The sequence below is a fragment of the Asterias rubens genome, chromosome 8, assembly GCF_902459465.1.
Source record: "Asterias rubens chromosome 8, eAstRub1.3, whole genome shotgun sequence".
In the NCBI taxonomy this organism is placed as follows: Eukaryota; Metazoa; Echinodermata; class Asteroidea; order Forcipulatida; family Asteriidae; genus Asterias; species Asterias rubens.
Window position 1 is genome coordinate 16972120 of NC_047069.1, and position 13831 is coordinate 16985950.

Below are 13831 nucleotides of genomic sequence, written 5' to 3' on the forward strand. Positions count from 1 at the left end.
ATTCCATGAAATGCTTTACTCTGTGAGAAAACAATATCAGTTCTCGATGTCGAGAATTACGGATTTATTTCAAATGTCATCGGACACGGAGAAACGTGCGGAAACAAGGGTGGGTTTTCCCGTTATTTTCTCCCGACTCCGATGACCGATTGAGCCTAAATTTTCACAGGTTTGTTATTTTATATATAAGTTGTGATACACAAAGTGTGGGCCTTGGACAATACTGTTTACCGCACGGATGTAATGGTGTTGTTTATTGGTAAAAGGCTCAAGTTCAGAAAAACTTATTACAGATTAGATTGAAGTGGGTTTCATATCATTTAATTAGAAAACAACACACCATCGTTGGCATGTAGCAACTAAAGAAGATTGTTAATGTGGAGCAGTTGCAGATTTTACCATTGAAGTTTTTATTTTTAGGAGCAGACAATCTTTATCGGTGAGTTAATTACAGGCAAATATGAATGCTTGGTGTTTTATTTGTGGTGTGTATTTTTCGAATGGTGGGAAAAAGCAATGTATCAACCATGCCTTAATTCTTTCCTTTAATTTATCTACACAGAAAAAAAAGAGAGTTATAAGTTTGTTTCTAAAACAGACAAATATTTATTATGTTTGAACAATTTGTGGAAAAGCACTGATTGGGCAGTTGAGAAACTTCCTATTGAATTCTTTTGAAAATCCACCAATCAGATTGGGATATAGCTTTTTCTTTTCAGGCAGGTTGATTTGGTGACCTGAGTTGCCATGGTCGGCCATCTTGATTCAATTAAAGTAACCATACCAAGGCTAAATAGCTAGAATAGTCTGGTACCTTTTTTGGAATATTTAATGTGGTGTTCATGACGCTTATTAGCTCGGACTTCATGTAGGCATGATTTGTACAATAGAAGAAAACACAATCTTTCAATTAAATGAGGATTGCACTGTTCAACTTTTGATAGAAAGGGGGCATTTTGAAGAAAGACGATATGTTAAAGCTCATTTATCAGCGGTTATTTTGGGGCAATACTTGGACTTGGGTTTAAAGTAATCAACAAAATTTAAAGACTCCAATAATATTGTTATGTGCCGGATCTTGAGTGGCAAAGCTCTTGTGTTTTACTGTTGATTGATCCCAACTAAACATTGCCCAATCCTAATTTATTGTACTCAGAATTTGTGCTATTCACTGAAATCTTGAATGTTTGCGAGGTATATGTAACTTTAAAAAAAGAATATGGTTTTATGAAAGAAAACGATGCTAGTGAAAAAGATTTGATGAATGAGTGAATATTTCTTGTGAGAAAGATTAAAGTAAATCTTCTAAATTAAGACTCGGTTTGTCTTTTATTTCAGGTGTAGTTGGTGTATAGGTTCATGGCCCTCCTGGCCTCTTTAATAATTACTAACTCTTATATAGGACACTTCAAAACAATTATCATTGCGCTTCAAACATTATTACCCCTGGTCACTGGGCCATTTGTTTCATTCCTTAAACCATCTCAGCTCCATGGGGAGTATACAGCCTATGCCGCCAAGTGTGTAGTGCACCGTACCACGCTAAATCAATCACAACAACCATTTGCCCTCAATTTACCATTTGTGACGAGCGGCAATTATAGTTGATTGTCTTGCTCAAGGATACAATAGTCTTGATCGGGATTTGAACCCACACCCTGAGGACTTGGCAACCATAACTCAAGTCTCTGATGCAATAACACCCATTTCAGACAGATTAGCCAGAGTTTCACTGAACCAAACAGATTATTAGGAGTGACATTTTGGTTTGGCGCGACTATACTCCTCTGGAGGGATGTACTTATTGGAAGATGGATAGATAGACTCCAGAGCGCCTGTTTGAAACTGGTGTTAAAGGCAGTGGACACTATTGGTAATTACTCAAAATAATTATCGGCATAAAACCTCACTTGGTAACGAGTAATGGGGAGAGGTTGATAGTATACAACTTTGTGAGAAACGGTTCCCTCTGTAGTGACATAGTTTTTGCGTAAGAAGTAATTTTCCACGAATTTGATTTCAAGACCTAAAGTTTAGAACTTAGAATTGAGGTCTCGAAATGAAAGCACACAACTTCGTGTGGCAAGGGTGTTTTTTCTCACATAGTTATCTTGCAACTTTGACGACCAATGAAGCTCAAACTTTCACAGGTTTGTTATTATATGCATATGTTGAGATACAGCAAGTGAGGAGACTGGTCTTTGACAAATACCAATGTGTCCACTGTCTTTAATCACTCAGCCACAACACGCCTGTGTGTAATTCCAGGCCTTATTTGGCTTGATGTAAATTGAAAACTGGAAAACAGAAACAAACTTGAGCTTCTAAAATACAACTACATGTATGTACTATGCATTTTATTGGTTAAAAACTTGTTGATCTCAACCTACATTATTGATGCATGCAACCAAACAGAGCCTACTTCCACATGTTCCATGGTGCTGCAAAAGCCATGAACTTGGGGCCCAAATCTCACTCCAGATTCTCAAATGTTACCTTCTCTCTTGCCTACACACACTATTATATAGTACTGTTCAGCTCATAACATCTTAATATTCTCAGTCCTGAAAATGATCTCATTGTGAAAGTTCCAGATAGTTTTCTTCAAATATCCTCAACCATTTATTATGAAGATTAAATACTTTCTTTTTAAGTAAACGTACTTCTTTTAGTCCGACACATAGAGTTTACATGTATATAACTGAACTAACAATGGAGCACTTGGTCTTAGGAACAAGAAAAATCATACTCTTCAATACTGTCAACAAAATACTGTGTGGTGTGTGTAGGTCAACATAGTGTTTCAAGTCTCTATTTTGTTCTCTGGTTCACACTTCAACACAGATCCCTTTGGGTAAATAACAATTTGCATTTGATCGTAGATTCAACTGACTGTAACATTTGTGAGAATTACAAATTTTCTGTCAGCAAGACGGAGAAGTTCTGTGAAGAAATAGAAAGAAAAAAAATTACGATGTGCTAATATTTCTCTGACACAGAATGAACCAAATGATGACCTCATGGCGACCTTTTCATAAGCGAAAGTTAAGCCTGTGTCATACTTCATGAAAATGTTAACACAATTTGGCGTCGCGAACTCTATTTTTGCAGCAAGAGTTGAGCACAGAAATTGAGCGAATTGGTTTTTGAGAATTCACGTCAAATTGGCTACCCATAAGATATTATCCTTGTTGTTAACATAAGCCAAGCTGTTATAAATAAAACTCACCTCTCAAAATCATCTATTGTTTCTGTTAATTTGTTCCTAGTCAGGAAACCTGCAAGAATGTCAGCTACCTGTAGCAACAAAAGGGTACAAAGGAAACAAATTTGAGTCACTCGCTGTTTTTTAATCACAATTGTTATAATCTCTTTATTTATTGTACAATATGGGTTGTGTCACACAAAACAATTAACAGGCAACCAGTTCCAGGCAATCTCCAAGAACAGAATCCATTCACATTTAAATGTTCACATATTTTTCTTTGGGATCGTAAGACGTAGTTTGTGAAAATGACTCATGTGCTACTAAAGTGATCACTGCAGTTAGTTGCCTCCAAGTTGCCTGTAAAAGTTGCCTCGTGTGAGTGACATGGCCCTAAAATTTGACTTGTGTTGTCACAATTTTACCTGCAATGAGAAGAAGGGAAATTGCAAACTTCAAAAATTCATTTCAAATTAAAGGCAGTGGACACTAGTGGTAATTAGTCATAATAAATAATTGTCATAAAAACTGTCTTGATTACGAGTAATGGGGAGAGAGGTTGAGAGTATAAAACATTTTGAGAAACGGCTCCCTCTGAATTCACAGAGTTGTCGAGAAAGAAGTAATTTTCCACAAAATTGATTTTGAGACCTCAGATTTAGAATTTGAGGTCTCAAATCAAGTATCTGAAAGCACACAACTTTGTGTGACTATGGTGCGACAATGGTGTTTTTCTCATCAATATCTTGCAACTTCGAAGACCAATTGAGCTCAAATGTTCACAGGTTTGTTATTTAATGCATATGTTGAGATGCACCAAGTGGGAAGACAGGTCTTTGACAATTACTCATAGTGTCCAGTGTCTTTAACTTTCCATTTTCACCTTTTGTGGTTGATCTTCATGTACACAGTGTCCACACTGAGGTAAAACTTGCATCCAGAATTTACCTTGCATCTGACCCACCGTCAAATCTCTATCTAATCTATCAACACCTGCAATAAATACACAGTCAGTTTGGGAGATTAAAGCCATTGGACAATTTCGGTACAGAAAAAAATGTAAAAGTTCACAGATTTACAAATAACTTACAGGGTTTACAAAAGGTAATGATGAAAGACTTCTCTTGAAATATTATTCCAGGAAATGCTTTACTTTTTGAGAAAACATTAAAACAATATCAATTCTCGATAGCGAGAATTACGGATTTATTTTAAACACATGTCATGACACGGCGAAACGTGCGGAAACAAGGGTGGGTTTTCCCGTTATTTTCTCCCGACTCCGATGACTGATTGAGCCTAAATTTACACAGGTTTGTCATTTTATATAGAAGTTGTGATACACGAAGTGTGGGCCTTGGACATTACTGTTCACCAAAAGTGTCCAATGGCTTTTATAGAGTGCTTCATCACAGCAATCCTTGGCTTTGTGTGAAATATATGAGACCCATTTGATAAAAAAACACCTTCTTATCGTTTACAAAGTGTTGTGGCGCAATCTGCAGTTGACCAGAAAACACCAGGGCAAACCCCTTTTCTTAATGACAAGTGTATTGGGTGTGTTTACGTATACCATGCAGTGATTTACAGCAAACCCTCCTACTGATTCAATATCATCCACGGTGGTTTAGAATAATAAACTATTCCAGCCTGCAATATGATACCATGTAGTGATCAACACATCAATAACTGTGGATTTAAATGATAGATGTACTATTCCAGCATGCAATATGATATCATGTAGTGATGAATATATCAACACATCAATCACTGTGGATTTAAATGATAGATGTACTATTCCAGCATGCAATATGATACCATGTAGCGATCAACACATCAATCACTGTGGATTTAAATGATAGATGTACATGCCCAGCCTGCAATGTGATATCATGAAGTGAATGTATCTACACAGCACACAATCAACCCTCCTACTGTATGACCATTCAATATCATCCACTGCTGGTTTGAATGATAGATGTACTATGCCCAGCCTGCAATGTGATATCATGAAGTGAATGTATCTACACTGCACACAATCAACCCTCCTACTGTATGACCATTCAATATCATCCACTGCTGGTTTGAATGATAGATGTACTATGCCCAGCCTGCAATGTGATATCATGTAGTGAATATATCAACACAACACATACTCAACCCTCCTACTGTATGACCATTCAATATCATCCACTGAGGTTATAGGTTGTGAATGATATATGAACTGTGTCAGCCTGGAGAATGATATCATGTAGTGGATGCTAACTACACAGTTCACACGTGTGTACGCAGTTGTTTCCATGCATACATTTAGTTGTACCTTCATTCATAACCCAGTTGAATGGTTTCAAATGACTGGTAAATGCACTAAGAGTAGGGGGTTAGATAATAGTGTACTAAACTTACCTGCAATTAGAAGCATCTTTGGTGCAGAAACGGATAAGAACAAATTTGACATTCCTTCAAACCATCCTGTACAAAAAAAGATTTTGAGAACATTTTTAAAAGTATGTCATTAGCTAAAGGCTACCAACTTGACCGAATCCAAAGTGATGATATGATTTGATGTATTGTCAAGAGTGATCACATGACTTACCATAACATAACTATTTGTTCATGGTGTTACAGTGAAGGTAAACGTTTAGCAATCACTCCTAAAATGAATGGCAACAAAAAACCTAGCTTTTGAAAGTATAAAGCATTTTTTTAATCATTTCACTTTAAAGTATGGTGGTAATGGAAAATATATCACTTGTTGTCACCCCAAATTTAAGAAACATTTCTGTCAGATACGATTCTCAAATTGTGTGTTCCAACTGCAGATTATTCTTCCTGCGTGTGTATTTATAACTGCTTCGGGTTTTCGGCAATTTCTCAAGAATGCTTCCACCTTTTAAAATGAAATATTTCACAGTTTTTTAAAACATATATCTACATTTATATACAATTACTGCAATTGTACAGTCACAGAAACCAAAGGTGAACTTTTCCTTCAAAGCCATAAGGATACACTGTATAACAATCTCTTTTGTGGAGTCTTGATTCAGAGAAAGGCTGATTGGTTAATCCAACTTGTTTTAATTTTCAATCCTCTCTGCTTACCTTTCCAATAGCTTTCTGATCTTGTCAAATCCACTCTCCACGTGTAAGGCGTGGAGTCAGGTGATGAGGTACTCTAAAAAAAAGATTGTAACAGTGGAAAGAACACAAAGTTTAAACACAAAGAGCACCATTTCATAAACTTTGTTTTTGAATGGAATGTGTAGTATAGTAGAAGAAACCTGTTTTGTGACAACTTCTGTACACTGGCTAAATGAACTTTTTTTAACAGCAGTGTGGCCATGCTTCTTCAAGTAAGTGTCACAAGGGGAGGGCCTGGGATTTCAGTGGTGCGAGTTGTGGCTCATTGGGAATCTTACTTTTACAAAATTGTTCTAGTTAAATTTTTTAAAGGAATTAGTACAGTCTAACACTTCCTCTTTGTGGAATGTTTTAAGATGCTTGAACATTAATTTAAGATGCATTTCATACTCGACATGGGGTCATGGTGGGGGTTCCCTCCCTCACTATGTCTTCATTGTGTGATTGAAATATCAGGGGGTTCTTTAGAGGAATTTTCTTTTTCAGCGGGAAGTATGGAATTATTAGGAGCACCCTCTGCCCAAATATAGGGCATGTTTTACAGTGGCACTTGGTGCTGAATAAGGGGGCATTGTGCGATAGTAATTACTCTAATTAATTGAGATGGGACCAGACCAAATCTCACTATGGAAATCATGCTTTGAGTGGAAGTAAAATAATACAGTTGCCCCATTCTGAAGCTGAGCATAGACCCCTTCAAGGGTGTATGTAACTTTTGTAGGACAACAAACACAATGTCCACAGATTTACACTAAACTTACACAGTTTGAAGATAATGATAGTAGAAAGCTTCCCTGAAAATATTACGTGCTGAGGTGCTGTATTTTTTGGGAAATGAGTAAAAGAAAGTCATGAGACGAAAATTATTTTAAGCATTTACAAATGTATTTTCATGACATTGTTTTACTTATTTCTCAAAAACTACAGCACCTCTGTAAGTAATATTTGAAGGGAAGCTTTCCACTATCATTATCTTCAAACCCTGTAAGTTTAATGTAAATATATGGACATTTTGAAACGGTACCCAAATCCCTTAAAGAACGCCACTCCATTGTACCTGTTGGGGTGTGTTTTCTTCTTTTAAATCATCTTGTTCCTCGTCTTCTTCTATTATTGCTTCACTGGAGGAACAGCTGGGTACCTCATCAGTTCTAGGCTTATATCCATCGGTGCATCTAGGGTGTAAAACAAGGAAAGTGAAAATTCTGAAAAGCGATGGCACAACATATTCCTTCTCATGCTTTGGTCTTTCAATTAATGTATCTTTTTGCAACCTTGAGATAGACTTTGTAATGGAAAACATCTTAGGTCTACTGCTGAATTAAGCACAAAAATTAAGCTCAACACACAGCAAATTTGCTTACCATACACAGATTATCACCCAAATACAATATCAGACATACCACTTCAACTGATATCTTTTTCCAGTTTTGCTAGGCAGAAAACTTTTTTTTTCTACCCCCAGGTCTTAAGTAATGTTTGCACTTCTACCACAGGGCCAAACTTCATTGAGTTGCTTAATGGTTCAAGACACTGGACACTATTGGTAATTGTCAAAGACCAGTCTTCTCACTTGGTGTATCTGAACATATGCCTAAAATAACAGACCTGTGAAAATTTGAGCTCAATCGATCGTCAAAGTTGCGAGATATTACAAAAAGAAAATAACACCCTTGTGGCACATGGTCACACGAAGTTGTGTGCTTTCAAGATGCTGGATTTCGAGACCTCAAATTCTAAATCTGAGGTCTCAAAATCAAATTCGCGGAAAACTACTTTTTTCTCGAAAACTACGTCACTTCAGAGGGAGCTGTTTCTCACAATGTTTTATACTATCTACCTCTCCCCATTACTCGTAATCAAGAAAAGTTTTGCAATAATAATTATTTTGAGTAATTACCAATAGTGTCCACTGCCTTTAAGCACCAAATAATGCGTAACAATTTTCCTGCAAGCAAAATTGATACAAGTCAAACTGGGTTCGATTCCCAGTCATGGCACTCTCTGGAATTATTTCCATTACACCAAGTTTCCTGGACTAACGTTATACATTGCAATGTTCTTAGCATTATTGGACCCACCATGACTTGTTACTCCACATACCTTTTCAGTTGTCCAACCATGGAGACTCTTGCAGACTCAAGGTTCTTAATCTGTCCGCTCTTCACCCTGAAACAAGTTATTTAAATTCAGTAAAGTAAGTCCAGAGAGCCTATATGTCTCATCAGGCTGATTTTATATCCTGTTTGATTGGGTTTATACGACTGAGAATATCTCTATTCTGGACATGATGCCAGTCCATCGCAGAATACTCCCAGCTGTTGCTGATACCCTTATGTACTCCTGGGTGGAGAGAAGCAGATATGATAAAGTGCCTTGCTCATTGTAAAGTAAAATCTGTCCCGAGCCACTGGTCATCAGGCCAGTGTTAGATTCAGTTTTCTTGGCATTTAAGGACTGAGAAAATTTCTACTCTGGATGCTAATATTGCAGAATACTTTCCAGCTGCTGATACACATTTGTACTCCTGGTTGGAGAGAGGCAATTATGATTAAGTTCATTTCCTACGAATAGAAGTGCCCCACAAAGACTTCAAGTAGTACTGTTAATAACTCTGGTAGAACATCAGTCTCAGTTATGCTGTGAGTTTTCAGATTGAAAACTACCTGTCTTTTTTCCAGATTTTTTCCTTTTTTCCCAATTGTGTACTTAGTGGTAATTGTTGTGTACTTACGCCCATTCGATAGCATACTCCAATGATTTGAACTGCTTTGGTCTGCCTCGTAGAAAGCTCTGCATACTTTGAAGTGACTCAAGTGCTGTACCTAATTAGAACAATTGTATCAACAGAAAAAAACACCAAAATATTTACAAAACTAAACTAGACACGTCAACAGGGTCAGGCTGTCATACTCCCTTTTTATACTTCTTGGTAATATTTTTTATATTTCTTGTTAGTATTTTCATCTTTTATACATTTAAATGGTTTGGCGAGTTTAATGTGTCTATAAACGTATGTGAAGCTTTTCTCAATTTGTGGGTAAAAAATTACCTCTATCTCTAAAACTACATTACAAGGTCTTAGAATATCAAAAGCTCTCCAATGCCTTTACCACGTAAGTTTTAAGAGTAGCCACCAAAGTTACACCCTTCCTGTAACCCTACGGGGACTATGAAATTGAATATTTGCTTAGCTGCCTCGTTCACTTTTTCATGCGCCGACCAGTCGCTAGCGACAAGTTCAAATCACTTCAGAAAAAAAGTTTTAAAATGAAAAGTAAAAGTTGCACGACTACACAGTTTTCAGGATAGGAAAGAGACTTCTTGAGGGTGGTACTGTGATCTGTTTTGGGGTTGATGTTTTTTGTTGGATGGAGTTGCCATTTGGAAAATATGAATAAACAAATAATGCGTTTATGGGTAAAAAACCAAAATTAATAAACAAATAATGCGTTCATTTGATCAATTTATGGCTTGAATAATTCATGGTTAAAGTGGATGAGAATAGGGACTTTTCGTTTTCGTCAACGGATGGTTCTGCGACGGTAAAGATGACATTTGGCGTCATCTGCGCATGCGTCGGCTTTGAGGACGGTCGTCCCTCAATTTCTATGACAGTACTTGGGATGAATCTTCGTTGTGCTGAAAACGACAACGTTTAGCTGAACAACCGTCGCAGAACCATCCGTCGTCGAAAACGAAAAGTCTGTACTACCTACCCTCCACTACGTCAATGACTACAAGACCAGCCAATGATGGAATCAGGAACTGTACAGCAGCATGTATCGCAATAGCCCCGCCCATACTGTGGCCAACTACTACAATCGGTGGCACTCGCTCCTCACCAAACAGCGCTGTGACGACGTTACCTACATCACTATGGGACAACCAAGGAGAGATACAAAATCCCAATTACAAATTAATGGATCGTAGATTGGTTAGCTCTTCTACTATGTCTACAGTGTCAGACCATTAAATCATCTACTCTAGCTTGAATGATAGCTCGCAAACTTAAATTGTGTGGTGAATGCATTTATCAGGCATGCAACTGCCCATTGAAGAAAAAAAAAGGAAAATTTTCGAAGGCATAATGCAAGTACGGAGTGAGGCAGCCGAAACGCCACTGGACATGAGACCAACAATGTTGAGGTTTATTATGCTCTAAGGTGCAATGTTACTAGGCTAAAAACAAATAATAATAATTTAATTTTTAATTTTTTTTATTTTTTAGCGCCGAATATTTTTTTTTAAATGCGGAATTCCAAGGCAACATGGAAGAGTTGCAAGCCTGATTTATACAGTACACGTTTAACCCTCCTAGCTACTGTCTGGTCAACTTGTTGGAAGATAAACCTCTGGCAAAATGGTAATTAATGCTTTCAAACTTTACTGCAATCATACTATTTTGGAGTAAAAATAACACATTCAATGCTGCCATATTGTTTTAAAGATGAATCTTAGTGCTGTGTTAAATTGAGACCCAGTTTCCGGGATATTCTCTTGAAACTTTTCTCCTGGTTATCCTCACCTTGCTAGGGTCGGTGCAGATAAATCCTCCTCATTGGTTGTTACTGTATCGCCGTGACCTCTGAAATCTAATGCTATACACTGACACTTGACTCGACTTGTGACAACAGACTGACAAAAACAGAAAGAAAACAGAGCAAAGTTAAACTAAACTTAGTCATTAAGAGGAGAAGGACATTGACATAAAAAGAAACACTTGTCTGTGGAAACAATCATAAATTCCAATGTGTTTGAAACAAGGGTGGGAGTTGCCACCGACAAAAACAGTCTGAAACTTCGATCCAGATCTTAGGAGATACTTGAGTATCCTAAGGGTAGAACGCACTCTTCGGTGATCGCCCCTCTGTGTCGGCTGCTCCAAAGTTTTGGAAAGCACCACCTGCTTTTTCACGAGGAGGTAATTGCTGGGGTCCTTCAAGGCCAAATTAAAGACCCACTTGTTTAGGGAGGCTTATGATCTGTAATTACACTTTTGTGGGTGACAGATTTTATGTTCTTTGTGTTACTTGCTTTGATGTTATTTTTCCTGATTGTTATTTGCTGTAACTTATTATGGATTTTGGCTGTAATTTACACAATTGATTGTTTTTGGATGGATTAATTTTCACAATTTTATTCTTACTGGAACTATGTTTTTGTAATGCGTTCTCGAACATGCTGGTCCTGTAGAGAGCTCAATATAAGTTCAATATATTATTATTGTAACTACAGCATTTCCACCTGTTGGTAACCCCTAGAGTCAAATATGTAGATTAAAGGCAGCTTTTGAAAACATTATCCTCAGTGCCAGAGAAGTAGATCAAAGAACATGACTTAAATTTATTTTGAAGAACTATACAGTATTTTCTTTTACCAGGCGGACTTCAACAAGTCTAAATGCAGACACGTCAGGAATACTTGTCAAATCATCTTTATGTTAGTCCATTCAATGGATAATCTTTCTTTGTAGTATTTCTGTTAAGACTGTATTCGATTGTGCAAAACAAACTTTTTATGATTTCTGTTTCCTTCTTTGATGCCAAGTACCTGTGTTTAGTAAAATGAAGCAATGTAATTACAACAGACTTTCATTTGCCAGCCAACAATTTCCTTTGACAAACAAATTTACGTTTATTACTTTTTTTGTGACTTAAGGGCAGTGGACACTGTTGGTAATTATAAGCATAAAACCTTACTTGGTGACAAGTAATGAGGAGAAGTTAATAGTATAAAACATTGTGAGAAACAGCTTCCTCTCAAATTTTATGCAAATATTGAGATACACCAAGTGAGAAGACTGGTCTTTGACTAATTACCAATAGTGTCCAGGGTCTTTAACAAGAAGATTCAAATGAAAAGAACTCACTGAAAGCACAGACCAAGACAGCGCTGATAAGCCTCCTCCATGAAGGTAGAGAACCACTGGACCCTCAGTACCTCGTCTGTAAACACGGAAGACGTGCAGGAGGTATATTAAGGAATAAAACAAGAAACGATGCAACAAATTTCTTGATACAAAAAACAGCCTCTCATAAGAAAAAGGATATGTCCTTGTCCACCACAACGTCTTGGCTCGAGTCAAAGTAGTTACTCCAAGGAAGCTGTGAGAAATCCCTTTTTCTTGGATGTCCAAGAGACAAACCCCTGAAACAAGAGCAAATAGCAAAAATAATGATAATAAAAAACATTTATATAGCGCCAAATCCATTAAAAATGCTCCCAGGCGCTTTACAACAACAACAATTTTAACCACAAAAACTAAATAATTAAAAGGTCAAAAATTAAGATCCATAAAATATGATCATAAAACAATAAAGATACAAGTAGAAAGATGAATATTATATAAGCAATCAAACACATCGAGTAAAAGCCACCGAAATACAATTGTTGGAAACAAAAACTGGAAAGGTTTTGGGCTACAAGCTCAACCCTTGGAAACTTTGGTAAAGTTAGGCAACCCACATTGACCCAGAAGGCACTCCCTTGGGTGCCATAGGAGGCAGCTTGCCAGAGATTCCTTTCATCTGGAGATTCTTTCGTAAATCAGACATCATGAACAGGATCCAATGTTATTGAAAGTCAGCATCTATAGGGAGAAAAGTGAAGAAATGGTTTAAGTATCTAAACTGAATTAGCCCCAATTGGGGCTCAGGGACAAAGTTAACAGATAATTTTCCGCATATATATACATCCAGAGAAATGAGAGAGGAAAAATGGCTTAACAGTTGAACAAAAATTGTCAAATTATGCTTTTAAAATTTTAGATCTACAAAAAATCTTCTCAAAACCATAATAAACTTTATTTATCAAACGAAACATCAACTTCTTTCATGAAACATCAATGTTGTCAACAACAGTGACAAGTGATCTTACTCTAGTCTAGTGACACTGTCATCAGTGCCAGTAGCCCAGGTTGGACTCCTCCGTTGGCACTGACTGACGTCCCACCAGCATGACCAGGGCTACAGTCACAGTGCCAGTAAAAAAAAAACTTTTTGACAGCAATAATAAGGGTAAATCAAAGGTCCTGAAAGTTTCAGTGAAACACACAGTGACCAGTGACACATGCACAGTTCAATGACAGTGAAACACACACCACTCACAGGCCTGACCACTCAATCATCAATGACTCATTGAGTAGTAGCCCTAAATTCCACTAGCCAAGGACTCATCCATTGCAGGCTAGCGTCGTCTACCACACCACACTACTACCAGGCAGGGGCAGGGCAATTCCACACTCCACAGTTCATTTTTCATTCTCTTCTTCAGTCTGGTTTTATATGCAATCTCGATCTGTCTGAGTGACTGATTGTAGTTCACGTTCTTGACAAATTGTGATAGTTTATTTAAAATTATAGTATAATCTTACCTGGGCAATAAAAAGACGAAAACAAAAAAATCAGTCAATGATTACAAGTACCGTTTGTTGACAAAATTTCACATGATGTCTAGCGCCCTCTATAGCCATAATACAGAAAT

General features: G+C 37.2%; 1 protein-coding gene across 1 annotated transcript; it reads right to left on the reverse strand.

Moving 5' to 3' along the window:
• Window positions 1-2218: 2218 nt before the first annotated feature.
• LOC117293619 (protein phosphatase methylesterase 1-like) lies at window positions 2219-13806 on the reverse strand. Its single transcript, XM_033775980.1, has 14 exons — window positions 13722-13806; window positions 12815-12938; window positions 12400-12496; window positions 12219-12311; window positions 10875-10984; window positions 10066-10223; window positions 9081-9171; window positions 8450-8515; window positions 7404-7521; window positions 6308-6380; window positions 5612-5677; window positions 4089-4198; window positions 3230-3297; window positions 2219-2943 (listed from the first exon to the last, which is right to left on the reverse strand). The coding sequence occupies exons 2-14, from the start codon at window positions 12904-12906 to the stop codon at window positions 2925-2927; spliced, it is 1161 nt and encodes a 386-aa protein (XP_033631871.1). The 5' UTR covers window positions 12907-12938; window positions 13722-13806; the 3' UTR covers window positions 2219-2924.
• Window positions 13807-13831: the final 25 nt, after the last annotated feature.

Coding starts and splice junctions, on each gene's coding strand:
- LOC117293619 (XM_033775980.1), bottom strand. CDS start 12,906: ATGATGTCTGATTTACGAAAGAATCTCCAGATGAAAGGAATCTCTGGC. Junction 9,172..10,065: donor AGTCATTGACGTAGTGGAGG/GTAGGTAGTACA, acceptor TGTTCTAATTAG/GTACAGCACTTGAGTCACTT. Junction 6,381..7,403: donor AAGAAAACACACCCCAACAG/GTACAATGGAGT, acceptor TCTTTTTTTTAG/AGTACCTCATCACCTGACTC.